Raw genomic sequence first — 26,780 nt, forward strand, 5'->3', positions numbered from 1 at the left:
TATCAAGCTGTTATTTCCAGCTTCTTACCTCTGTCCCTGATGAGGCTTAATAAACGCTCAAAACTATCAAATGCTTTGAAATAAAACTGTGGTAAGTCTTCCAAACAAAATCACTTTGTTTTAGTTACAAGAACTTGTCCATTCCTAACAGAAGTTAATCTTTCCAAGAGCATACCTTGTAATCAGTGAAAACTGAAGAAAGATTTTCACAAAGGGAACTTTCATGCATCTAACAACATACTGAAGAAGCACAGTGTTGTCTAGACCTAGCTACTGAGAGCAGTACAGGAAAGTTTTCTGCACTTTTTCTCTCTCTACGAACAGGTAAACATTTTATCTCCTACATGAAAAACTAAACATATCATATCTTCTGAATGGCAGGGTCTGCAAAATTGCACTGTCTCTTGTTGTACTTTATTTTTCAGAACGGATTTTTTCATCTTTCCAGGCTTATTTCCGTTCCATATTGGAGTTTTGTCCTATTTATCACATGGAATTGCTGTCACCAAAACAGTACTGAGAAGGTTGCTTTCTGGCATTATGATACACATCAACATGACAAGATTTGTATGGTATTTCAAATGGGCTCAGCACAAAAATGCAAAATACGGGACTTAACAGTACAGTTGTTTAAATTTCCTGCTGTTTTATCATGGTGATAGGGAGAACCACTATGTTGACAGAAACAGCAGATGCACCAGTTCTAACAAAACATCTCAGCAACATCGTGGGGAGCTTGCTTTCCTTGTTAATGTAACACAGGGCTGAGACTGCATTCTATCAGCTGAAGATGATATTTGGGAGATGGAGACAAAACACTGCACAAATTTTGGCAAGTCCAAGTTAAGCTAGAAGGTCAATGATTAACCTCTGTCTGAAAAATAAAGCAATACTTGGTTTTTTTTTTTTTTTCTGGGGATGATCTAAATGAAAATTCAAGGTGGCTTATATTGAGAAAATAAAGCTGTCTCTAGAACATCCCAAACTTTGAAGCCATACAGATGACTAAGAGAATTTTGCTCTTCTGAATTTCTCAAACACAGTGTTAGCTACATCTGGTACTGCTTACAGAACTGTGGGATTTAGCTGAAGTTAGAAAGGCTGTAATTCCAAGGGAGATTAAGCTACAAAGGATTTTACAGAAAGTAATTAGCAAAAATGACTTACTTTCTCACTGCCAGTTTTAGTTTGTCAAAATCTCCCAAAATTGCACTTGCCACTAATACTGGAGTGGCTGGAGGAACACTGGCTTAGATCCCTCCTCTGAAACCTCATCACTTCTTATCCAGTATTTCAGCTACTGGGAAACAGAAGCAGCAAAATGCTGCTGAATTTTCCCAGGTGGATAGCCTTGCAAATGGCAGGGCCATGCTGGCGAATACCATGTGGTGGAACCAAACGTCTGCTTGAACTAGTGCCAGCTGTTCTTCAAGAGAAATGTTGAGCTAAGGAGCTTTTAGTAGATAAATGCTATCCAATTGTCAGTATTGAATCTTCCATTTTTTTTTAGAAGGAAAGCAGGTGAGATCCCTACAGAAGAATGATAGCCTGTGAAAACACAAGAACATTTTTCTGTACAAGTATCACAGCAGGAAGGCAGTGATCGTGGCAGTCATCATATTCAGTCCTCTCTCTCCCAGCAGCGACTTCCAGACAGGGTGAGCAGTGGTATCAAAAAGTGTCTGGATCTGACCATGAAGCCAACTGCTGATAATATTAATCAGATTAATGGCATGAACCTCAGGACTAGAGTGGCAACCCCCCCCAAACAAAAACCCAAAACACTAACAACCCCATCCATGAAAACCCTCCACAAACATCCCAGTGCTAAGATCATAATGGCTTTCATGATTCAGAGGTGCAAACGACACTTGCAATAAATAATGCTGCTGGAACTGGGAAGAGACTCAGGCTGCCCCAAAAAAGCAAAAGATTTTTCACAGACTGTGAGCTTACGCCACCATCTTGATCTCTCTTATGGTGGAACAGTTGTAAAAACCCCAAGAACTTCTATACCCAAGAGAGTAGAAATTTTTAGCACAAAAATCTCCAAAGAAGATGGAGAGCAGGACCAAAAGAGCTGTGTTATTGGCATGCTTGTGAAGGTTGGTACAGGAGATCTAAACTAACACTACAGAAGTGGGGAGCTCAGACAAGTATGAAATTTGACAGAGGTCCCACTGATTTGCCACAAAAGTTTTCTGATAAGAAACATTTGCTCCTTTTTACACAGGCTGTAGATTAATAGCTGAAGCGTGACTTAAGCAATTAATGCTCCCAATCTCATTCAGGATTTGCAGGTGGGGGGGGGAAGAATCCCTTAAAAACAAGCTTGATTAAAGCCTCCATCTCATCATGCAGTTGTCAGAAACTAAACAAGTGGGCAAAAGCACAGCAAAAGTACTTCCCTCTAAGAGAACAATCAGAAGAGAATGCAAGTTTTCCTTTTTAGTGGAAGAATGCATATATACAAATGGGAAGCCATATACAAGTTATTATAAAGACACAACTAAATCTTCAGGTGTGAGCAACTTACGTAGACTCAGTTCTGTGAAGGAAGTATCCTAAGTCAGGCATGTCTCAAGTGATTTTGAAGTTACTTCATTCTCAAGTGCTTTTTACTGGGTTTTTGGAGTAAGGAAAATAACCTCTAAGGGACACAGAGATGGGACAGTATACTTTGAAGAAGGCAAAAAAGAAACTCATACTGCTTTTACTGAACATGAAGCGATGGGAAAAACATCTCAGTCAAGAATAGTAGATACACTCAATCAATGCACTTACATACGCTATCACCTCATGGGAGGAGTGGATTCTCTGTAAAAGGACAGAGTGTAGGTTTTGAGGCTGCAGTTTCCTCATTATCTAATGATGCCATTACAAAACATCTGTGTAAGTCAGTGTGACAATCTGTATAGTCAGGGGAAAAAAATAACTGCTTCTGTGCTACTATCTGCATTATCATCAATGTAAGTATTTAAAAACATGACTTGGTTTCAAGCCTTGCTGAGAATCAGTAAGGCACAGACTGAACACAGGGGAAACTGCCTTTATTAATATGTGTTATTTTCAACAATGATTGATTTAACCATTAAACCCCAAAAGTCTTGACTATTTAATAATTACTGAAACAGCCAGACCTTCCCAGCCCATTTCATATTCTCCTGAAGCCACTTTAGAGCAGATGTAAGCTCCAAGCTGTAAACTTCTTCCATATTAACATTCATTGTCATATGCTTAAGAAAAAGCTTTGGATCAGACACACGAGCAGCCTGGATCAGTCTCTCCACTGCTGCCTGGTAGTCACTGCTATTCTGAACTGCCTGATGTGCGCATCTGTAAGTGAATTTTCACAAACACAAAGTTAGGTACCATACAGGCCTTGTGTCACTTGCCTGATGCTTTATACTGGCAACAAGATTACAAAAACATTAAAATAATGTCTAAGGTTCACTTCACTTAGAACAGACTATGTCCATTTCTAGACAAATTTTAGCTGATTATTCTAAATAATTAAAAAGTTAGGAAAGGTGTATTTTAAACATATTCTACAATAATGAAAAGTACTGGGATTTAATGCTAGTGCAAAGTAGGTCTACAATAGTCACAGCATGTGTCATTAAGAAATGTTTTGACTCGGCTGGAAAATTCAGTGAAGGAATGTGAACCATTTTATAAACTGGATATAGCAAGAATTCATGCACATGCTTGAATCCAAAAGGATTACTTATTTTTGGTGTGTAATCATGTTTGGAATAAGGATGTGCCCAAATCACATGCCTACATTTTTGCAAAAGCAGAACTTACCCTTTAAACAAACAAGCAGAGGTACAATAGCATACACATGAAACTGAAGTAAAAAATTTCTCAAAAAAACAAAATAAAAAGAGATGTATTCTCTGGGAACGAAGACAGGGTTCTTAAGTTTGAGATGCCCCTGCTCATATTTCTTAACAAATGTTGCTTTTCTATACAGTATCATATTTTGATGATGAGCCAGTCAACTCAGAGAAAAAGGGCTCTTGAGAAAAACAAAGTCTGGGTATAATCTAGTGACATTGGTTGGTGGTTTATGGACAAAAGGAAAAAGCAACAAAACATATTTTTACCTGAAGGTATGAAGTCTCACAGAAAGGGGAAAAACTAAAAAAAATCAAGATATCCACTATAAAGAGAATCAAGTAAAATGGCTTCACCCACTTTCCAAAAAAAAAAGCCAAGAAATTTCAAGAGTTGCTATGTGAAAGGAGTAATATTTTGACAGTGTCCCTGTGCTACACTGCTTAACCACAACACAAGGATCTATATATCAAGATACCAAGCTATCTTGGTTTTGAAAATACAGTACACTCTCAGTGGGACAGACATACTCAAGGAACACAGGCCAGTATCACTCTGGAACAATTACCTTTCTGCTACACATATGTAAAAACTAATGACAATAATATAACAACACCTCCCCATACCATTTACTGTTCTACAACCAGTTTAGAAACAAGGATTAAAACCAAGTTTAAACCCGAACATTGCCTTTCCCAGACAATGGAAAATAAGCTCTATCCTTAAGTACATGATCATATGGATAAATACCATCAAAATTACATATATCTGGCAACAAACCTTTTTAGTATTATTTGAAGAGTCTGACTAGTAGCCATTGGACTTTGAATATCACTGGCATTTGAAACAAGAAATATTTCAATGGCCAACAGCATCTCCACCTCTGATAAGTAAGACGGAATCGTTAGAAGTTTGTGATACAGATGTCCCTGCAGTGGTGGTGGGTAGCAACCCAGTGATAAAGCACCTGAGAGTAAATGCAAAAATGCATGGAATTACGATTACCAATACTGAACACAGATCTGTTTTCTTCAGTATGTGGCTAAGAATGTGGACACCCCCACCCCCAACCTCATAATGCATTTTACTGTTTCACCTGTGAAACGGCCTGATTGAGAAGACAGCAAGTAGTATTCACTTATAATAGTCACTGTGATAAAATGTTATTTTTATCAATTATCAGTGATGATTAAAAACCTCTGTCAGAAATCTGGAGACTCCAAGTGCATAATAATGCAAGTACAATTTAGGACAGGTCAGACAGAAGCTGTATTAACTATGATCACAGTGAGAAAACATTTGAAGAGCATCTCCCCCTTTACTCCCGTCTTCTGCCAAGTGACTCCAGAGACCTAACCGATATAACACTTCAGGAAAAAAAACAAACCCCAGCCAACTGCCATCCCCAAAACCCCCAAAGAAAAGGAAAAAAAAATAATTTCAATGTTAACAAAGCTAAGTATCCCAGGAGGGCTGGACTCCTTGAGCAGCCTGCTAACCACCAGAATTCCAAGGCAGAATGAAACAGTAAATACTGTGACAATACGGAGAGATGGCTCATGGTGGACCCTATCAGGGTGGCACACCCAGTATAATCTTAGCACAGAAATGGGGAGTTGAAAACAGACTTTTAGTGGAAAGGGATTTTCTTTTAGTTAGGATAAATTTCTTTGCCAGACCTCTCAGATCATAAATTATTTTACCACCACAGCTCTAAAGAGAAGTATAAAGCAATCTGATTTGCCTAGATGACAAAGATGATGCACTTTCTAACCATTTCAAGGGTCACTTTTTTCTTTTTAAATTCTGAAATGAAATGTAAAAATTTAATTTTATCAGAATTACATTTATTTCATGCCAGGCGGTATGCACTGATTTGTATTTTCAACAGTTATTATTTCCCAATAAACATTTTAAATACCTGATCGTAACACAGAAAGTACCTTTTTCTTATGAAGTATACTCTTGCCCATTTCCCCCCAACATACTGAGCAAAGGATATTGTTTAAGAAGCAACTTACTTTTGTAATAGGTCCTAGCTTTAGACCACAAAGAACTTCTTCCCAAAGCTGTAATTAATTGTCTAAGTAAAAAAAAATCAATAGCTATGTTTTTTGAAAGCATGAAGTCTACTGCAGAAGATGAGACCCCAAGGTTCTTGCTCTCAAAACAGGCACTTATAAGCTTGTTAAAAAGGCAGCTGTATTGAGAAGCATCTACAGTATCTGAAATGAAAGGGAGATTATGAATTATGTCAAATGCAAATCTAATTGAAGAAACATTTCTCATCAGTACCTACATGAAGACTCTTGCTTCTATCTGTAAAATGGAACAAGGCTGAGGTAACCTATGGTAATGGTTTACTCATCAAAAGTCTTTAAAGTCCATTCACATTGTGGAAGAGAAGTGCTAAGGTCCAAGTAATAATTTGCTGCCAAAACCAACAGGATCAGATATAAATATATTCACTTGCCAAGCCTATAAATACAATCTTCACCTGATCTTCTCAGACTTAAAATCTGCACCAACAGAAACAGCTTTGGTGCTTCAAGTTCTGTTTCTCTTACTCTGAATTGTTCACTTCCCCTCATCTGTCCCCTTCTTGGCAGGACTGAGGAGCCTTGCATCCACCTGATGCCTCAAACGCCTATATCCTTTTAGGATACTCTGAGCAGATGGCCTTCCAACTAAGCTCTCCTAATATACCTAAAAGCACACACTAGCAATAGCACTGAGACCTGCTCACAGGAATCAGCTCAGGTTTCCTTAGTGGAGCCTCAAGTAACTACACATCTCACCTTGAAGTGCACATCAAAAACTTAGATAAATTGAGCCCAGAACAGTACTCAGTCCTTAACATGGTATGTAAAAGCAGTTTAGGCTAGCTAGCTAAGTTATATAAAAAAACAATGCCTGAATGATATCCCTGTTTTATCTTATTGTATAGACTGTGTATGATCCTTAAAAATTTAGTGGGTCTTTCCTTTTACCTTGTGTAACTAAGCCAATTGGAAAAAGTGTTCAGGTGTATAAACTGTGTATGTGCGTGTGCAGCAAGAGGTGCAAAATACTATACATATTTAACTGACACTACATGCTTTGGGAGGAGGGGGAAAGGGGGGGGGTCTGCCTCTAAAACTATCTAAAACTTTCTTCTCCAACAAATTTTAGCCTGAAAACAAACAAAAAGAACAGTACAGAATCATCTGTTGAATTTTTAGCTCTTAACACAGTACCTTTTTCTTTACTTACCAGAATGATTTTGAAAACCTGGTAAGTTCTGCAGAACTTCCAATGCCTGCCTGTATAAACTCTTCCTCAAGTATTTGTGCACTAGTGTACATAACAGATTATGTCGACTGAGGATGTCCATTTTATCACAGGGCCACAACGGTGTATTTGTGACCCACTCCGATTCTGTGGCAAACAATGGTGCAGTGTTAATTCCATGAACTGAAACTGTTGGATGGTGAGACTTTTGGCCATTGAGAATATACTGTAAACTGCAGCAGAAAACAAGTTGCAGAATTTCACAGAAAACGCAGTTCTAGTTATGAATAATGTGTTCCTTATCACTGGTACTTCTCAGACGGATTCTCTGAACCTTTACATTATATATAACCCCTTTTATTAAATACCACAAAATTAAAATGGACTGCCAGTGGCATATATGTGTATATAAGTATCTATATAAAACTGAACAGCAAATTTAGATCATCAATATTACTCTACAGAACACCTTTTACTAGTTTGTATTTCCTATTCTTGTTTATATTTCGTGTTTCATCCCTTTTCAGCAAATCAGAATTCCAAGAAGCCTTTAATTATGCATCATTTAATTGCAGAAATATTGGACTACTGTAAAGCTATTTTACTAAACAGGATACTGTGAGGTGTAAAGGAACACTGCACTGACTCAATCCTAAACATTTTTTGACACTGAATGTCACCTGGCTCAAAGGCAATCTACTTGGGGCAGGGCCACTTTCCAAGCTGCAGCCCTCCCTTACTACAGTAGGCTTTTGAGTAGAATGGTGTTGATGGCAGACTACTGTGACAACTTCTCTGAAAGAGATTTAGTGTTAGTTATAATTTTTTTTATACATATTAAGAAGAAAACTAAGCAGTTAAATGGATCACATTTTATTTTTGCTGTCCCAGTATTATTAACTTTATTTAAAAAAAAACCCCACAGAGCAGCTTATAATTTTCATCTGAAATTTGTCCTAGGAGAGTGATCAAATTTAAATCAAAATTTAGTTTAAGATAAACTTACCTCTCAATACCCATGTTGCTCCATTCAAACTTCCTGTTTTAAGATAAATTTCTGCAGCTTTATTAACAATTTGGCATCTTGAAGCTAACTTCTCTGCACCTATGAGTCCTTTCAAGACTGTAAAATGTATCTGTAGCTCATGCAACTTATCCAAAACCTTCCTTCCCTAGCATAAGAGGGAGATGGGAAAGGGGGAAGGTCAGAGGAAGCAATATCAGTGGACGCAGAGTATATTTACATGAAACACAGCAGATTTAATTTGGTGATACAGATTTACAAGCATCAGTATCCAAACGAAAGTCAAAACCTGAACCTGAACAATTAAGCTTCTAGGTTGCAAGACAAAGTTCTGATGGGCTCCACAGAAGGTTAATGCTCAGAAAGACACAATGAAATGCTTTGGTCCAGCTGGACAATTAAGAAGTATTAAGATGGTGGGGAGGCAGGTAGCACATCCAACCATTCAACTAAAGAAATACAGTTTAACATATAGAAAGACTCATGACTATCTAGATGAAAATCTAGAAATGACTCATTCTTTTTCTTCCAGTCAGGTTCCTATAGTCCAGTATACCTTTATCCACTGGAGTACTTTGTGATAAGAATACATTACACTTATCCCAATCCTTCCAGTGAAAATTCTGTCTGCTTCATTATGTTGTGGATTTTTTGCTACTAAAAAGAGAAACAACACCACATTAAAAAAATGGTACATGCAAATGCAATTTTAAAGAGACTGCACACTTGAGAAACACTGTAATTATTAATTTTAATATTACTTAATTTGCCATTAAAAGTAGTAACTTCCTAAGTCTCAACACGGAAAGTAGGGTAAATAATTACAATTCAGACACTATTTCACAGTAATTAATCCATGAGATGCTTGGACATGTAATGGCATAATTTAGTAATATCATTATTTGTACAGTAAGCTTTGCATTTTCTGGGACCATGAAGAAATGCTGGCAATTACAGAACTGACTAATTACAAGTTTTTCCAACCATATTACACAACCACTTTGGAAGCACTGTTGGCATTCTAGAGCAGTGGTCTCCAAAGTAGGGCATGAGCTCAACAATCCATCTGGGTGTGGGAAGAAAATATATTTTTGTACCATTAAAAAACAAAAATATTTTTAAAAGTACTGTTTATTTCATATTATCTCTTATTTTTAATTTCTATTTTTGTGTCTATTTTATAATGTACTTAATACACAGTGTCACAACTGAAAGCTCTGATAGCCGTTCTATAATATCGAAGTCTGTGGTCAGAAAGGTCATGTTACATATCTGAAATAAATATTCATCTTGTTTTAGTAGTTAATACAGATTGAAAAAGATCCGAGACATTAATTATAAAATGCTTTAATATCCCAATGACACTTTGCTGAGCCTCGGTTTTCTGGAAACTCCTTAGGAAGAAGGATACAGTTATGTAAATGAAGGGGCATAGGGTGGAAAGGGGTGAGAAAACGTGCAAGAACTCTAAGAAAACTAGAAGGTGTTGTGTTCCCAGCCCTCACATAAATTCTTGGTTCTTTAGAGAATGAAATAATTCTGAAAATCCGTATCTAAAAAAAAAATTTAAAAAAGAAAAAAGTACAAATAATATACCTGATGTAACCCTGTTCAGTGTGTTTTGAAATACACTAATACAGCCTTATTTACAGCTGTGAAGTTTATTTATGCTATTAAGAATGTGATGCTTCACATGACAATACTTAAATACGTTTGCCTTTGTCCTCAGCAAACAACATGACTGAAAGACCACCAATTTTGGTCCTATTAAAAGACCACCAATACTGGTTTCTCTTCTTGATTTCACAAAGCTCAAATGCTCTTCATTCAGAACTTCCTTTAAATGTAAGCACTGTGGATTTTACTTCTACTAGAAAATGGCTTCTATTGAGCATTCTGGCTGGTTGTATTTGCTCCTCAAGAAATTCTTAATATTATAACATATAAAATTAACTAATAATCAGTTTATGAATTTGTTTCTTTATCACTTTAAACACTCTACAAAGAATAGGGAAGAACAAAATGCGTTTCTTGCATCTTAATTTTACCTGCATCAGCAAAGTCACAAAAAGGAACTTCTAGTCGGTCTGTCTCAGAGTCTTTGGTTAGTATTTCAGCAATACATAACGACAATTTCTGAAGATCATCAGAATGTTCACAGCCAGTTCTTGCATTGACAAACAAAGCTCCCAGCTTGACCCAGTCTTTTTTTTCCTTGCAATGCTGCAGAGGCGGCAAGGGGTAAATATAAGTCAACCTGCTTCCAGAACACTGAACAGAGAACATACTGAAATATGAGAGATGCACCTGGGATAGACTTAAAGCAGAAAAAAGATGCTGATGAAATGCTACTGCCAAGAACCTCCATGTTCAATATGGCACAGTTACGTTTCCTATCTAGCATGGACTGCTAATCACGTTTGTCACTCCAGAAATTAAAACTCTTTTTCCATTTATGTCACAACCACAACTGGGGAAGCTCATAACTTATTCATCCATTTACAAACTGTCATTCATCCAGTATTTTACTGGGTTTTGTTTTTTTTCACAATGCATGCCAAGTTGATGGTTATTTTCGTTATGAATTAGTCTTTTGCTTGTCAGATCACTTCATGATTGTGGTGTTAAAGGAGTAAAAAAATAAATCAGTCCTTGTTCTTCCCTTCTTAAATTTTCATCTCAGGATCTGTGTAGTAAGTGTGGTAATGTGTAAACTTGTAATATGTAAAATATTATAATTGTGCAGTGTAAGTCATCTGCCCTTGAAAATGAAAGATGTAAGCCTCCAAGAATTTTTAATGACACTTATTCTTTAAAATACCTGCTTAGTATTTCCAATTACAGCCTTTTACAATTGTGCCTTTTTAAACTAGATATGAATTCTGTCTAGTAAATAATATATTCAGTATTTGTTTGGTGAGGAATGATGTACTACTTCCAATTACAAACACAACAAACAAAAGGCATAGGAAACAATTGTTTAAAGTTACAAAATCTTTGAATTACATACAAAACCAAGATAAAAACTGCAAGTATGTAAACCAGAATACTGGCATCACAAAAAAAGCCAGTTTTTCCCCTGCATGTTAATCTTTCCCAAACATGGCTTTGCATAAAAATATTTTATTAAAATCTCAAGATACTTAACAATAAAGCCCACTCATTTAAAATTATGTAGAAATTGCTATTTTTGTAGGTTTTAAAGAAGACACTGTTTAAGCATTTCAACAAACTTGAAGAATGCACGCACTGTACCTGAATTTCAGCCACTGCCAAGCTGAAGTCAAAAACCCAGTTCTTTTCAAAATGTCTTTCCTGAAATCTTCTGTAAGAAAAAAATATTAATACTTAACACATCCTATTGAACAAAACTATGCACTAGCAGGAGGCTATCAGCAAATTATCATATATGAACTAAAAACTGATGTGAATTTTGATCTATTTACTACACACTATGCAAACTAGATACTGAAAACAGACATCTGCAATCATGCAAAGGAAGCCAGTCTCAGTAGAAAGGTTAACTGAGAAGGTATCATTAAGACTTTCACTCCACTAAGTAAATGCAGAATTGGATTGTACGTATTTCTGACATACAGGTAAAAAAAATTAATTACATAAAAGAAAATGCTATACATCTTCAAATACCTGGGAGCATGATACTTTGTTCTGCTGCCACCACTGAATGAATACATCTACCTGGTGCAACGCTATCATGTAGAGATACATAACCTACATATGAATGAGCTAACACATGTAGCTGAAGCAGCACAGCTGCTCAGTCTTCACAGATACAGACTGTTTCTCAGTCTGTGATGAAAACACGCACATACTTGAGGCAACCTGGAAAGGGGGTCATTCCTCTGTGAATGAGATTTTTGATCCAAAAAGTGATAAAAATTACCTCCAACATGTGTGGTAAGTTGCATGGTGAGATCCATGTCTGAAACTATGGCAAAAGTATGAAAAGCACCAAATAACTTCTACAATGCTTTCAAATGAAACAGTGATGGCTTGTTTTCACACAACAGATGCTGCGTATTTGGTTTCCTCTAAGAATCAGAGGTTGCTTTATGAATGTCAAATTTAGTTTTTCAGCTTGTGTGTGAATGTATGATGCAGATAATGAGAAAAAGACAAATCTTGTGCAGGTGATGGGGAGATACCAACATCAACAGTTTTGGAAGAGATTTGGGCTGTGAACAGATTATACAGTGATTAGCAGTATGGAAAAAACTAATCAAAACTGTGGTCAGAATCTAAGTTTTGACTTAATAATCCTTGATCTTTGAAGCACAGTAAACTGACAGCACTTTAAAATACAATTGCACATGATATGACAGTATTTTCACCTGAAACACTCATTTGCATTTTCTAATTGCCTTTTAAAGGCATACATGAATTTATAAAAATAGAACCTAAAGAAGGAACTAGACAGATATAAAGTAGTTCCTTAAAGACATACCTGGATTTTATGTTCAAAACAGTATTTAGTTCCTGACTGGAAACTTTCAATTGGTGAAGGAACTTAATAATACAGTCAAAATGTGCAGACTCAAGGAACATACCAGCACCAATGAGCTGTAATAGCAAAGAGGGGGAAGAAAAGTAGGCATACAAAGAACTGTGACACATATTTCAAGAGGCAAGTGGCAAATAATGGTGGAAAAAACATGTGATTGAATCTCAGTCAAAAAATAAGGTAGAAGCACGCACCACAAATTCAGCTAGTCATAATGTAACTAAAAAAAAAAAAAAGTACTGAAATAATATTGAAGTGACATGGTTGAATTTTAAAACAAGCAAAGTTATTTCAGAAATTCCAAACTCATACCTTACAAAAGGTACTGATTAACGTAGGCACAGCGTCTCTCATATTCAAAGAAGCCACGTGCTCAAAAACTTTCAGAAGAACATCTACAGCCGGCTAATTCAGACAGAAGAGCACAATCAGTTTTACAACTCTGTTCAATTAGAAAGCTTAGAGTTTTTATAATATATATTTTTTTAATTGCTCTTTTTACCCTCCCCAAGATTCGAGTATCAGAGTAAAATCAAACTTATTACTACAAGTGGCACAGTACTCAAAAAACTAAGAAACGATGGATCAGGGGTTTAAAAAAATGTAATTTTTTTATATTACATATACAATATAAATATTTTTACAGATTTGTGTAAGGTCACCTACCGGTGTACTGATTTGTACAGTTACATTCAATATCTGAAATACTTCATGCAACAAACATTTCTTGAGTAGAGAAACCAGAAGATCATTCAGTACTTCAGAAGCAAAATACACACCAGGAGTAACTTCTCTGTAATATTTCACAAATATTTGCACTGAAAAAGCAATTAAATTAATTTCATTTTGAGATAAACTGACACTAACTATTCAAACAAGTTATTTCCTTAAATTTTAAATTCACTGTAACAACCCTTTATTATATAGGATATTATGGGATAGGGAGAAAAATGGGTGAAAAGAATCCAGTTTGAATACAATGTTAACCTTGCTAGACCCAGACTGAGTATTCTGAAACATTTCATGTCACTGAGTTGAACACCACAAGCCCTTTAAGTTTCAAGAAAGTTCAGATATTTGGTGCAGCACCAGAAAAATGCACAAGACCAGGTTAGATTTGGTAAGTGCATCAAGGTAGTAAGGCCTTTCCAGACATGAAGTTTTAGAAAGTGAAGTGCAGCGTTATCACAGTGGATGGTCTTACAATCTGTTCCAGTCCTAGCCTTGGTAGAGACGTACTGTGTAGCCTGCTGGTACCCAGTGTTATTTGCATTTACAATGCTCAGTATTTCAGCATGGGAACATACTACACAGGGTGTGACTGGATCCCATGTTCCCATTGTGCTATGCTCTAATAAGCTTTCATAAACTTAAGACTGCTTAGGACAGGTACAAAAGGAATGACAGACCAGACTGAAATTCAGTCCTTTGTGACTGAACTCAAAAGCTCAGATGGATTTGGATCAACTACAGTCTCTAAAATGTGTTAATCATAGTTGTTTGCATGTAAGGTAATGTGAAAGGACTAAACTAAAGCTGTTTGGGTGCACTTCATTTCAAGAGCTCAATTCCAAAGTTTTTGGACTTGTAATGTTTTGCCAAGGCACCTTAACAAAACTTTGTTCTGTTAAACCTCCCCTCTTCCCCAGTTGCTCATTTCTGCTCTCAAGTCTAATTCATTCAGGCTAAATTAATTTTCTGTGGATGTAAGACTTACAATGACCTCACAAGATAACTGTGTATCTAAATACCTAGCTTCAATGAGCAACTGGAACAAGAGAACATGTGGATTGAATATATTCCTTCAAAATCAGCATTTCTTACTCTCTGTTGAGAGCCTATTTAATTCGCTTTAAATAATCTAAGTATTAAAGATACATCAAAAGCTACTACATCGTACCTGCACGTTTTAGAAGGCCCGATTCTTTGATAGTAATGTATGTTCTAAGTATTGTCATGCAAACCTAGAAAAAGGGGGAAAAAATCCACAGTAAAATGTTACTTCAGTTTATGCCAAACAAAGAACTACTCACAACCATGAGACCTATATGGAAACAAACTTCACATTGCTTCTGTTTAACCCACACATGCTGACAAATGGTGTAAGAAAGTAATTGAGTCTGTAGGCAAAGGCACTGTTAAAAGGACGTAAGGTAGATGAAATGTTTGAAAAAGGAGCTGCTGAGACAAATGCTTGTGTGTCTGTGTTTGTATATACTCACAGCAAACAAAAAAATGAATTAGAAAACAGTTACTTTGGAATTAGCATAGATGTGACATACTGTTAACAGTGAGAGAAAGGGAAGCAAAAAGGTGAAAATGGGATAAACAAAAATTACATTAATGTACCAACTAAGAAATCAAAGAATCATCTAGAAGTGAAGCTGGTAACACTGACAGTCACAAAGAATTACTCATAAGGACATAAAAGAAAAAACTCAGAACTATGTTTCTTACATAGCAAATGAATTATCATCAAAGCAGAAGATACTGGCTTGTGGCCAAGACATCTTTCCTTTTTTAAGCTCATTAACCTATTCAGATCATCAAGTCAAAGAACAGGAAGACCACATACATAAGTATGTTGAATATAAATAAAGCTTACTGTTTTCATTTTGAAACATCATGTTGTTGAACTATCATTTAAGATATACCTTTCGGAAAATCATCATTAATGCAGATGAAGTGTCACTTCGCAGTGAATTAACTCATTTAATCCAAACCTACGATCCCAGGTGGCTGAGGGCATTTCCAAAATAAGCTTTAGCACATGCTTACAGTATGTAAATTAGTTTGCTTTCTTTTGCAATGTGTTTTCCTCCTTCTTTGGACTGACTCCCAAAAAAAATCTAAGATTGCATCTGGAGCTCTGACTGTTCCAAGTATTAGTGAAATTGCTTGGAAAATACAGTTGTAGTAATATTTAATCATGGGACATGTTACATTACATTTATAAAAGAAAGTAAATGTGTTATTCATTTACAGCTTCTCTAGGCTTCCGTTGATTTAGTTGTTTCAATTTTAAAAGGTGTAACGAACCTACAGATCATGTAAAAATGCGAGAATCTCTAATAGATTTCAAATTAAAGTACATAAAAGAGACAATTCCTATTTTCAAAAGGTGGTATAGATGACATTATTCTGTCACTTGTAAGTTGATTCCAGAACTTATTTACATGACAATTTAATAAAAAGCAATAAAGGGCTGTTTATCTTTTACAAGCAGCTGACTACCCAGTAAAACAGTTCTACTGCAGTAACACAAAGGTGCTTAAATCAGAAAAACAAGCACAAGAATTTATGAAGTCCTTCAGCATTCCCCAGTTTGCACTCTTAATGTTTAATAAGGGGTAAAAACCCCATGCTGCAGCCTTTTGCTTAATGAGATCAAAACCAGGATCCTTTTTACAAGAGATTCTGTTTAAGAATCCTGTGGCATCTTTGAGACACACACTCCATGTTAAATGTGGCTGAAACTAACCAACAGGTTAAAAAACTATTTAAAGGCAGTTAGAGACAGTAATAACAGGATAGTGCAACTTTTAGGTCTCATTTCTTTAGGAAGCCAGATTAAAAAAATCAAAACAAAACCAAATCACACAAACAAAAAAAATCCCTCAAAACAAAGCCCCCCCCCCCCCCAGTACCCAAACAAAAAAAACCCCAAACCACAATAGAAGCATACACCCAAGACCCTGAAGTTGCAAGATGACATTAATGAAGACACATATCTTCTTATTTTATATCCTGTTTCCAGTTAGAGGTTCAAGAAGTCACAAAAAGTAAACATTTCTTTTGCGGCTATGAGTCCAAAAAGGTTAATGAGCAAGGTACACAAAGCTAAAATAAAATCCAAGAAATACAGTTCGCATGAAGATTTGTTTTCAAACCACTTATGCAACTGCACAATTATCTATGCTACAGTCTGAAGTATCATTCAAGCCAAATTGCATTTCCTATCTTTTCAATTTATGCCCACTGCCTCTTATGCTTTGACTGGGCCCCACTGACAAGAGCCTGGTTTCATCTTATTTACCTCCCTCGCCCCTATCTGATACTGATACACATCATTAAGATCCTCCCCTTTAAATAATTTGTGGAGTACTTAAAACACAGCCTTATTAGTTTGGTTTACTTTGCCTAATATAAAAGAGATTTCACTGTTTGAAATTAAAGATATCTTAAAAAAAGCCCCAAAAACATGGTAACTTGTATAACTTGCTGAGCTCAAGAGTGTGATGACTTTCAAAACATACATTTTTATGAATGAAATCACTGCTGTGTTGCATGATCAGCCACAACTGTGAAGAGTGAAACTCTAGTAAGCTATGCCTTAAAACATCAAACAGTTGCTTAATGAAAAGGAAGGAGTATCCATTATGGGGAAAGGTACTTCTCTCTGAAAATTCCTGTAACAGTCATCAGTGAAAACGCTATACTAAGGAAGTGGGTTGCATAACAGTTCCTAAAGAGATTTGTTTCCCCTGCAGTTGATGAAGATGTTGTTGCTGCTTTACCTGTCTTCCATTTATGTACTTTGGTGCCACCATGAGGTGCTTGGCCTACTACAGTTTTTAAATGGACAATTCTAAAAACAAACAAAATAAACCCACCCTGAAGTAGACTTTGAGACTACCAGGAAAGTCAGGCTGGGTTTGGTGGGCAGAAAAGTAAGTGTGCTGGAGTGCTGCACCACAAGTAAAATAAAATGGAAGAGATTTTTAATAGTTTTAGGCATATACTTCCTTAATGTGCCTGTATATAATGAATCATCATAATTCATACAAACTAGCTGAAAATTAATTATATTCTCTATAGCCTTCACAACTGAGTAAAAGGGAAAATGTCCCATACAGAATTACTGTTAAATGAGCTTAGTATTTTTAATCCATCATACAAATTTTCAAAGGGGTTACAAAGCACTAGAAAAACATCCCTTTTTTGAGATTTAAAAAGCAAAAAAAAAAAAACCACTCAGAAAAATAATACCAAATTTGTATTTTAATATATTATGATGTATTTTAAAATTTGACACAGTATATTTAAGATCTCAAGGACATGGGTAAGCTCCTTTTTAAAATTATTTATGTCTAACAGGTTCATGACAACTTATTTTTTTTTATGTTTTGATTGTGTTTTTACTTACTGACACCAATGATAAAACTGTACTTGTATCAATAAGATGGTAGATGAGAAATAAATCTTGAAAGACCTGATCAAGACAAGCTTAGGCATCTAGTTTTGTTTAGTTGTTTTATTACTTCTGAGTGATTTACAGAAACACCTAAGTCTTGGTTTCATACAGCCAAAATCTTACATGACAGCACAATTAGCTTGTCTTACACAGTTCTAAGTATTAGAGAGTCGTATTTTCTTTGTTAAATGGTTTGAAAACATACCTACTTTGACCACCTCTGGAAAAATATTTTTGCTTGTAAATATAATGAGAATTATTGCTACATTTAAGGAGATTACAGCATCTTTAAACAAACATGCTGCTGTTTATTTACTTGCAGAAAGTAACATACTGGTTTTTGACTTTAACAATACATACAAAGTCTGAGTTTGCTTACAGGTTTCCAATGCAGAAATGTCTCATAATCTCCCCATTCTACAACTCTGTATTTGTACAGCCTGATACTTACTCTTTCCCTGTTTTCTTAAAAAGACTACAAGTTCAAAATTCTACCTTAAAAAAAAAACAAACCCCAAAACCCCAAAAAAACAACCACCAAACAAAAACTCCACAAGACCAAAAACCAAAACTTCACAAGACTTGAGAGGAAGAATTTCTGATTTTTTGATACATCAATCTCTGAAATTTGTTCCCTCTCCGCTTATAAATGAATAAAAGAGATTCTGTTTTACATTTTAAAAGTGTCCATGCTTACAATCTGTCTTCTCTTCTATGAAGCTCTTTACCTTTTCATCTCCGTGTTCAGGAACATGCCAAAACCAACATTTTGCTCTTTCACAGCCCCGCAAAGTCATGAAATAAAATCTGCAATATTTACGGGGCAATTCAATCATCTCGAGGATCTGCTGGACTGAATGAGAAGCCTAAAATAAAACAAGCAGAATAAAACCCACAAACAATATTTTTTTTTGAAAGCAAACACACAGATTTTCTTGAGAATTTCAAAATAGCTACAAATTACAAACAAAAGCAAAAAATGTGTGATCTACAACTAAACCTTTGAGGCAACCCTCATCTCTTATACTGTATTTGCAGCATTTCAAAGCAGACCAAGATCCGCCCTTTGTCACATGTTAGTTAGTGTCTAATACAACAAAAATCTGTCTTGAAGACCACAGAGAGAATGTAAGAACTGCCAAATGAGACAGAGTAGAGAGGATGAAGAAACATGACAAACTCCTGCATGGCTCTGGATAAGAGTCTGAGGATTCTGGGGCATCAACTTCCTTCATCATTTTTCAGTGCCCAGCATAATGGATAATGCAGTTTGTCTGAAACATGATAAACCTTGTCTGCTTTTCAGTTCTACAAAAAACAAGCCAAAAAAGCATTATCTGATTCTGCTTAAGTTGGAAGTATAAATCTACAAAGCTCAATTGTGAATAGCTGTCCCCTCATCATTGATTTTGCTCTTCTGAGAGTTTCTGAACTGTACTTACTCAGTGTTAATGTCTTTAGAGGAGTAGAAACGTAAACTTACATAGATTCGTGATTTCTGACTAGACACATGGAGAGTTGTCTGAATATCCGTAACAAAATTAGTGCCAGAGGATCAGAGATCATTAAGGATTTAACAACTCACAATTGCATTTTTTTCCACCTTCCATGTCTCAAAATCTCCAGAATTTTGCAATGGCAGTAAAAGACTTTTTCCTGAAAATCTGTAATCTAAAAATTATGATGAGGGCAATAAATGGATCATGTAATAAAATAAATCATACTGAAAGCACTCTCATTTATCTGTATTTCCCTTATATTTATAGTTTGTTCAAATCACAGCAATGATTAAAGAAAATCTGATTAATACAAGCTAAAGCCAGTCATTTGTTACAGTTTTCTTAATTATCCTAAAATCGAGACTTTACACAAACTTCAAGAGTAAACACATCTAAATTAAAAACTTTGCATCTTTATCCAGGGTTTTAATCTAATTTACAGAGAGAAGGAAATAAACTGAATTAAAATATCCAAAAGTTTTAATTTGAAAAGGAGAAAAAAACACAACCAAACCCACTTTATCAGTCATCTTTGCATTCCCACATCACTAGCCATAAACTACTTTTCCAAAACTGAAATAAAATCTTTCATACTCTATGTTTTAAACAGCACAGTATCAAGCTTAAGACCAATATAAGTTACTGGCTTCTTAACTGTAAAACTTGTTTTTAGAACTATTATTGATAACAGATCTCTTTCTCTGAAAAATAAACAGTGTTAACGGAAGATAAAAGTTCGTATTTTCAACTCCACATCTAAAGAGAAACAAGAGCTTCTGAATGCCTTGCTTTCTAGGGTTTCCATCTGGTCCCTTCAAAGAAGAGGCTATTCAAAAGGCAGGGTGTGCTTAGCCCTTTCTGACAAACTACAGTTACTAAAAAGCATCCAATGATAGTGCATGTTGTACTACAGACTTGCACTAGGTACATGGTTCTCAATCTGCATGTCTTTCTAAAGAGGGAGGCTTTCACAGTATAGGAAGGAGAAATATAATGTAAAACAATTAAATATCTGAATGTCATGTTCTCTCACAGCTTTGTAACTCTGTGCAGTGATGGTGGGCAACTTGGTAAATTCAGAATTTAGAGACAGGCAAAAGACCCAGGATAGAGTCAGTCACTAGCTGCAGAACAAAGCTACTGGGAACTTGATCTTAGAGGTCTTTCTTTCAGATTCTTGCCATCTTCACGGCAGAGAGTTTACGACCAGGTCTTTTCAAGTTTGTACTCTCCCTGCCAACTGTACGTCAGATTTGTAGGGAAGCAGGCACTGAAGTGAACTAGACCAATCCTGCCTGCATAGTTCTAAGGGGAAAAAGGTTGTTTTACCCTCTCCTAGCACAGAAACTCTTGCTTTGGCAACAGTTTAAAATGATTTTAAGAAGGAAGGTTTAGAAGAACTCTTCATAAGGTGTATACACTTTTAAGGCCAAAGACATGAGCAACTTCAAACTACTACAGTCTAGAGACATATTTCACAGTTGCTTTTTACAGCATCTATGTTTCTTGCATTTCTTGAAAATATTGTTAGACATAGTGATAAAGTCGTTTTACAAGCTCATACTGGAAGTATAATTTGAAACTAAGCAAGAGCCTCTGCCAGTGGGCTCATTTCTGGAAATCCATGTTTACAAACATTCGTGTTAACCAGTAATTCTAAAAACATTAATTCCCAAAACAGCTGTTGCAAAGAAACAGAATTTAGTACCTATACATAAGCAATCAATTCCTGTTTTTCTCTATCTTGTACACCAAATGAAACTATGCTTTTATGTAAGGCTTAACATTAAGAGTTATTCTGTGCAGAGAAAAAGAGAAGGAAACTTTGACTACAGTTCCATTACATTATTATTTCTCTGGTGGCAGGCACACTTTTAAGAAGTACCTGTCCCAGGTGTGAAATATTCCAGGTTGAAATTAAGTACTGCTTATTAAATCTAGGATCATTTCCTTGATCCAGACTAGTGAATGTCTTGCAAACATTTGAATTGGCATAAACAGCAAAGTTCTGACCTTTGGCAAGCTGGGCAAATCCCTTAACCAAGTTTTGCCTACAGATAGCAACCAATCAAGAAAATCTGCAGTCATGTTCCCTGTACCATTCAAGTGTCAGAGAACCATGAATACCGACAAGAGAATGACTGCTATTTGACCCTACCAAATAGGATCCTGCTAAAAATCCCAATCCAACCCAAAAAACCTGACTAACCTCTCATGTGAGAGCTTGCATTTCTGCTTCTATGTATGGAAACTAAAATAAACTCCAGCCAGTACCTTCAGGAATTGAAGAAATTCCTTAAGATTTTATAGGTAAATAAAACACACATAAAAAAAAAATTCTGGAAGGTTCACCAAAGCAGCATAAGATACCATTTGTCTGGGCTTCCATCTCTGTAGTTTCACTGAGGACATTTATTTTCTGGGCAGGCAGTGGCAATCCTGATAGCAATCCACAGTTCACAAGGTCTCTGTATTTACAGTCACTGCTGAGTATTGAAAAACAAAAATCTGTTTAGCCAAATCAAGCAGGTACTTCTCCCATGTACTAGAAAACTAAAAAAAAGGAGGAATAAGCACATAAAAATTGAGAATTCCTTCAACAATTGACACAACACTTCAAAACTTGATGTAAATTTAAACAGTAGCAGTATCAACAACTTTCCTTTCACTAGTCTCATTGCCGGGTCCAATCTAATTACAATCTTGGCTGAGATTATTATGTCTTTAAGTGGAACTGTATGAAATTCAATACATAAGAAGAAAAGATACCCGTGAACAACTTCTAATTTTTTTTTCACTGTGCTGACAGCAAGACTAAGATGATTTCTGTCACCTCTGAAGAAGCATCTACTTTTCAGCAGCCTGTTATGTAATACCTGTCAAAGTAATCCACAAAGCTTTTGAAATTACATTTGAAGAGTCAACTGTTTTCTTTCCTAATAACTGGCTCTACTTGGCAGAAGACTTAGGTGATTTCAAAGGCAATTCTGTTCTGCCTTCAACTATTCCCACATATGTACATTTCAGATAATTAAACAACTAAAATGTGAAGTTTTCTGAAACAAGCTGAAAATACTGCTAGCTAAATGCTTAGTGATCTCTTTCTTATTTGTAAATAAAGCTACAGAAAAAAATAATCCCCTTTCATGAGATCCTCCTCCCCTTTCTCCTTTAATTAAGAATCTAGGTTCAGTACAAAGGACATTTCAGCCTACTTACTGTTTGGAGACAGAAACTGCCTTGCTATCCCGTTAGGGCTACCTATTTAATACTTCCCAAAGCCAGGATAGGCAAAATCTTTCCTAAATTGCAGGCTGGTTTTAATAGAGTTTCAAATACAAATGCGACAGCAGAGAAGAATAAATTCTACCTAATAAACCAAAATTATTTATTTTTCGTTTAGTTATTATACCGTACAAGTCTCCAGAGGAAGAAAAACAGAAAACTAGATCTGCAGATCTAGTTAATCACAGTTTTCAAGTCACCATGACATTTTTTTCTGCTTTCTTGTGATGCCAGCCTCAGATCTGACACAACAGGATTTTCATAGCAGCTTACCTTCAGGACAACAATCTCAGCTCTCTTTTTAATCTAGACAAGAAACTGCACACAATTTTGTGAGGAACTGTAAACTATACAGCTTTACAATCAACTTCCCTTTTTTAAGTAACAGTGTCATTAGAAGTGGAGTTTGCTGAATAAGAACAGTAACTATATTTTCTTCTAAATGAAACTTTGCAATGGTAACATTTTCTGAATCAAACTAGAGAAAACAGTTTGACTCCAAATGAAAGAATAAATAAATGCCTCTTCTCTAGCTGCACTGCATTTCAACTAAGGAAGTAATGCAGTATTACTTGCACATACTTTATCCAGCATAGTCCTACAGTATAAAGAACTATTTATGCTACTGTGGTAAATTTAAATGGGTATTTTACCAGAAGGAGGAGCCTGGAGCTCTCTAGTGGATTAATGAAAAGATGCAATATTCTCTATTTAACCAAATTCTGGTACACTTCAAGTCTGTCACTGAAATGTAACTGGTGCTGGAAAAAAACAATACCCTCTTCTATACCAGCTGAGGTTTCTCGATTATTGTGAAAATGACTCTGAAATACCTGTTATTTCTCTTCTCATTACTTAAGAATTATATCACTTAAGTATACTTTTTCTACAAAGTCCTATTCTGCTTCATTTTTAGGCTGATGTTGAATGAAGTTTCTTAGCATGACACTTCCAAGTTGTACGTACAACAAACACTGTAAGCACAGCCTGAAGCTAGCAGAACAGCAGAGCACGTGCTTGACTCCACATGCCACGTTTTTAAGTGCCTTCTTCTACTGCTGTCAGCCTGAATTTGAATGAGATCTTTCAATTCTTTCACTAGTTTAGGGAGAGTCCCAAGAGGCAGAAAAAAAAAGCTGAATGTTTCAACTGATTTTTTTTTTTTTTTTTAAAGTTCTGAGTTCTGGTAAGTACTGTTGTGGGTGGAGATGCATCTTATGCTACACACATTGAGATGACAAAGCTAGACACTGGCATAAAGTGGATATATTTCATCACTAGCCGGAGGACAAAATAACCTCTATTGTCCTGTCAGGCTACAGCTATACTTGTCTTGTACTTTGCACAGTGAAATTGTATTGTTTCACATACGTATTTTCTTCATCATAGTCACAATAATACAGAAAACCTGAATTAAAATGCTGATGGTGTTTCAGGAAAAACATCACTTTTCATTTGTACAGTAACTAGGGAGTATCACAGGTTACATGAAGAACACAGTATATATACCTTTTTCCAGCTTCACCCTTTTTTTCTTCTTTGACATCAGGCACTCCATCTGCAAACCTGAACTATGAATAAAATGCACTTTCAGATACAGCAAATCACTAGGAAGCCTCTTACACTTTACACTACAGATTTCAACCTGTTAGAGATCATTGGAAAGTATGATAAGAATCTTGACTGTAAAAACTAATCTGGATGGCAGTTACTCTTACACCATCTTTTAAATGGTGTAAAACTGCCATTATATGGTGTAAATGGTGCGAAAACACTGCCCTTATACCTTGTAATCTTTAAAACAGTGATTTTTAGTTGGAAAAAAGGTGACACAATTGTCTTCTCTTTGTTCCTACCAGTAGTCCCAGCAATTTTAGGCCCACTGCCCAATTTTAACTGCGCCTGACAGATGTAGAAACCCGCAAAAAACATTCCACCAAGTTTAGTGAAAATGTAAAGCTGTATTGAGGACAAATCTAAGGCTTTTTCTCAGCTGTGTACCACAGCATATAGGAAAAAAACCCCAAAGTATATGGACAAAAAAGACAGAATCTAACATATTTGGGTGTGAGAATCTGAAAGGACTGATACAGAACAAAGTCATGGAACCCTGGCTTTGTTTTGTCTGTTACTCATGAAGTAACTTGAACTTCACAAAATTTATGATAACCAAATAATCAGAGATGGACATGCTCTCAATGGATTTCCGAAATTCAGTTTATGAGTTCCCCACGTATTTTTAGGGTTTTCTCTATAGTTAAGTGGTTAAGTTTTCGTCCTTCTCAAAGTATTGTGAGCTGGAAAGAAACATCACCTGCCCCATGAATCACCCCAAACAGTAGAACAGTTGCAACAAGTGTTCTGCCACTGCACTCCCTCCTCACATCTGGAAAGCTGGTTTTCTGTCCACATACAGGAATAGATTTAGGGCTGTATTAATATTTCGTGGCTTAAATTTGGTAAAGTTTGGGGTTTGGGTAATATTAGTTGTACTTCTTTACCTTTGCCCAACACAGCACAGAAAAGAAAGGATTATGACATTTGATTTTACAAAGCCACAACTCTATGAAGCAGCCCCAGCGACTGACCTGGGGGTCCTGCAATAAGTGCTATACTTACTCCAGTAACTGCAGTTAGTTACTCCACTTAGTTACTCCAGTAACCTATTCTATTTGAGAGACCCTTTTACTCTCCCTAAGAGGTCAGGGAACAAAATTAACTTTGTGAATGAGATGTCAGCAGCCCCAGTTCCATTTGTTGAAGGAAATGTTTCTATTCTGCTTTTAAATAACAATTTTGCCAGGGAAACCGATTCCCTACTGTTTGATTACCTTATCCATTTTTTACAAGTTTCTAGCCATGTGGCTTTTACAGTTTAACTTATCCAGTTAAAAACATTATTCACTCTTGAAGTAGTGGAAAGAAGTAAATGCTATCAGCAGCTATGTCCGAGTAGCAGCAAGCTGTAAATTCCAATCCATTATAAAAGTAGTAAATAGCATAAAACTTCAAGTCTTAAAAGACCTACACTTACCATCTACAGGAAGGAAGACAGAGAGAGTAGAAAGGTCAGATAAAGTCACTGAGCATGAAAATGGTTTAATGTTCCCTCTGAACTACCAAGTAGTCAATATGGTAATGTAATAGCCTTTCTGCCCAAGTAATGAACCACAGAATGATCCTCCTCGGATGTATGATGGCTGTGCAGCTCCCCAGCTTTCCAATAACATGCCATCCTTCTGAGACAGTGTGGTGAGAAGCATTTAACACCAACTTTTAAAACTAGTTATGTTATGTAAAGATGTCACATATGCACAGTAGTACTCTTAGGTATTCTCTGGAACAGTAATTTTCATACAACTGGTAATACAGAGTTGCTGCAATAACTGATATAACTATCTTGTTGTTTCAAATTTGAAAATGGGTTATTAGTGACCGAAGTTCTGTCAAGCAAAACTTACATTGTCAATAGCACAGTAACCTGTGAAACACTACATTCTTTTTTTACAGGAAATTAAAAATTCTGTTAATAAACCAGCATCAGTAATTAAAATTATCCAACTACATGGACCATCATTTCCTAAACTAGTTAGCAACAGAAAACATGATTTCTCAGTACCTTTTCATCCACGTCAAAACTCTTCAGAAGTTCATCTAATTCTCTTGATTGCCCATCTTCAAGAAAGCTTTCAGTAACACCTGTAACAGTCCCAAGAGGACTGCTTCCTCTGGATGAGTTGTGGGTTTTAGCGTCTTTAGCTGAAAATGTATAAACACATTTTGTATTTCCCAAGCTACAAGACAACAAAGCTTCTACTTCCTAAATATGAAAAAGCCTTAATACTAATGAGATTTAAGAAATCCTAGGACTTCCTGAATGCGAGATTTATTTGTAAAATTATTTCACCCTTAAAGCACAAACACTTTCAAATACATATGAAATTGAATCTGTACTTAAAATTCTATCCAAGCTGTAGAACAGGTTTATTTATATAATATTTATTTCAGTATTTTAGAAATAAATTCAGTTAAGCTTTGTTATTAAAACACAGCCAAAGATACATATGGTAATTTCCTAAGGAAATAAAGAGTTAGCCTTTGCTGCAGAAGTGTGTAAGTTTATTGTAATGACATGATGAAGCCCTG

General features: G+C 35.9%; 1 protein-coding gene across 1 annotated transcript in view; it reads right to left on the reverse strand.

Annotated features, from left to right (window-relative positions):
• Window positions 1-3,029: 3,029 nt before the first annotated feature.
• The window catches only part of TOPAZ1 (testis and ovary specific TOPAZ 1), a 36,135-nt gene continuing 12,384 nt past the window's right edge, over window positions 3,030-26,780 (reverse strand). The window contains exons 5-22 of the mRNA XM_061465011.1: window positions 26,254-26,393; window positions 24,144-24,205; window positions 21,720-21,835; window positions 19,436-19,521; window positions 18,579-18,716; window positions 14,557-14,620; window positions 13,323-13,474; window positions 12,969-13,061; window positions 12,600-12,715; window positions 12,039-12,083; window positions 11,390-11,459; window positions 10,183-10,357; window positions 8,691-8,791; window positions 8,117-8,282; window positions 7,093-7,257; window positions 5,862-6,065; window positions 4,621-4,807; window positions 3,030-3,336 (exon numbers count right to left, since the gene is read on the reverse strand). Of these exons, the coding sequence (XP_061320995.1) occupies window positions 3,123-3,336; window positions 4,621-4,807; window positions 5,862-6,065; window positions 7,093-7,257; window positions 8,117-8,282; window positions 8,691-8,791; window positions 10,183-10,357; window positions 11,390-11,459; window positions 12,039-12,083; window positions 12,600-12,715; window positions 12,969-13,061; window positions 13,323-13,474; window positions 14,557-14,620; window positions 18,579-18,716; window positions 19,436-19,521; window positions 21,720-21,835; window positions 24,144-24,205; window positions 26,254-26,393 (2,294 nt within the window). The 3' untranslated portion in view covers window positions 3,030-3,122. The remainder of the gene's footprint in view (window positions 3,337-4,620; window positions 4,808-5,861; window positions 6,066-7,092; window positions 7,258-8,116; window positions 8,283-8,690; window positions 8,792-10,182; window positions 10,358-11,389; window positions 11,460-12,038; window positions 12,084-12,599; window positions 12,716-12,968; window positions 13,062-13,322; window positions 13,475-14,556; window positions 14,621-18,578; window positions 18,717-19,435; window positions 19,522-21,719; window positions 21,836-24,143; window positions 24,206-26,253; window positions 26,394-26,780) is intronic.

This window comes from Pezoporus flaviventris, unplaced genomic scaffold (assembly GCF_033815535.1).
Source record: "Pezoporus flaviventris isolate CSIRO_AGI_PZ_B2104156 unplaced genomic scaffold, CSIRO_AGI_Pfla_v1 ptg000037l, whole genome shotgun sequence".
Taxonomy (NCBI): Eukaryota; Metazoa; Chordata; class Aves; order Psittaciformes; family Psittacidae; genus Pezoporus; species Pezoporus flaviventris.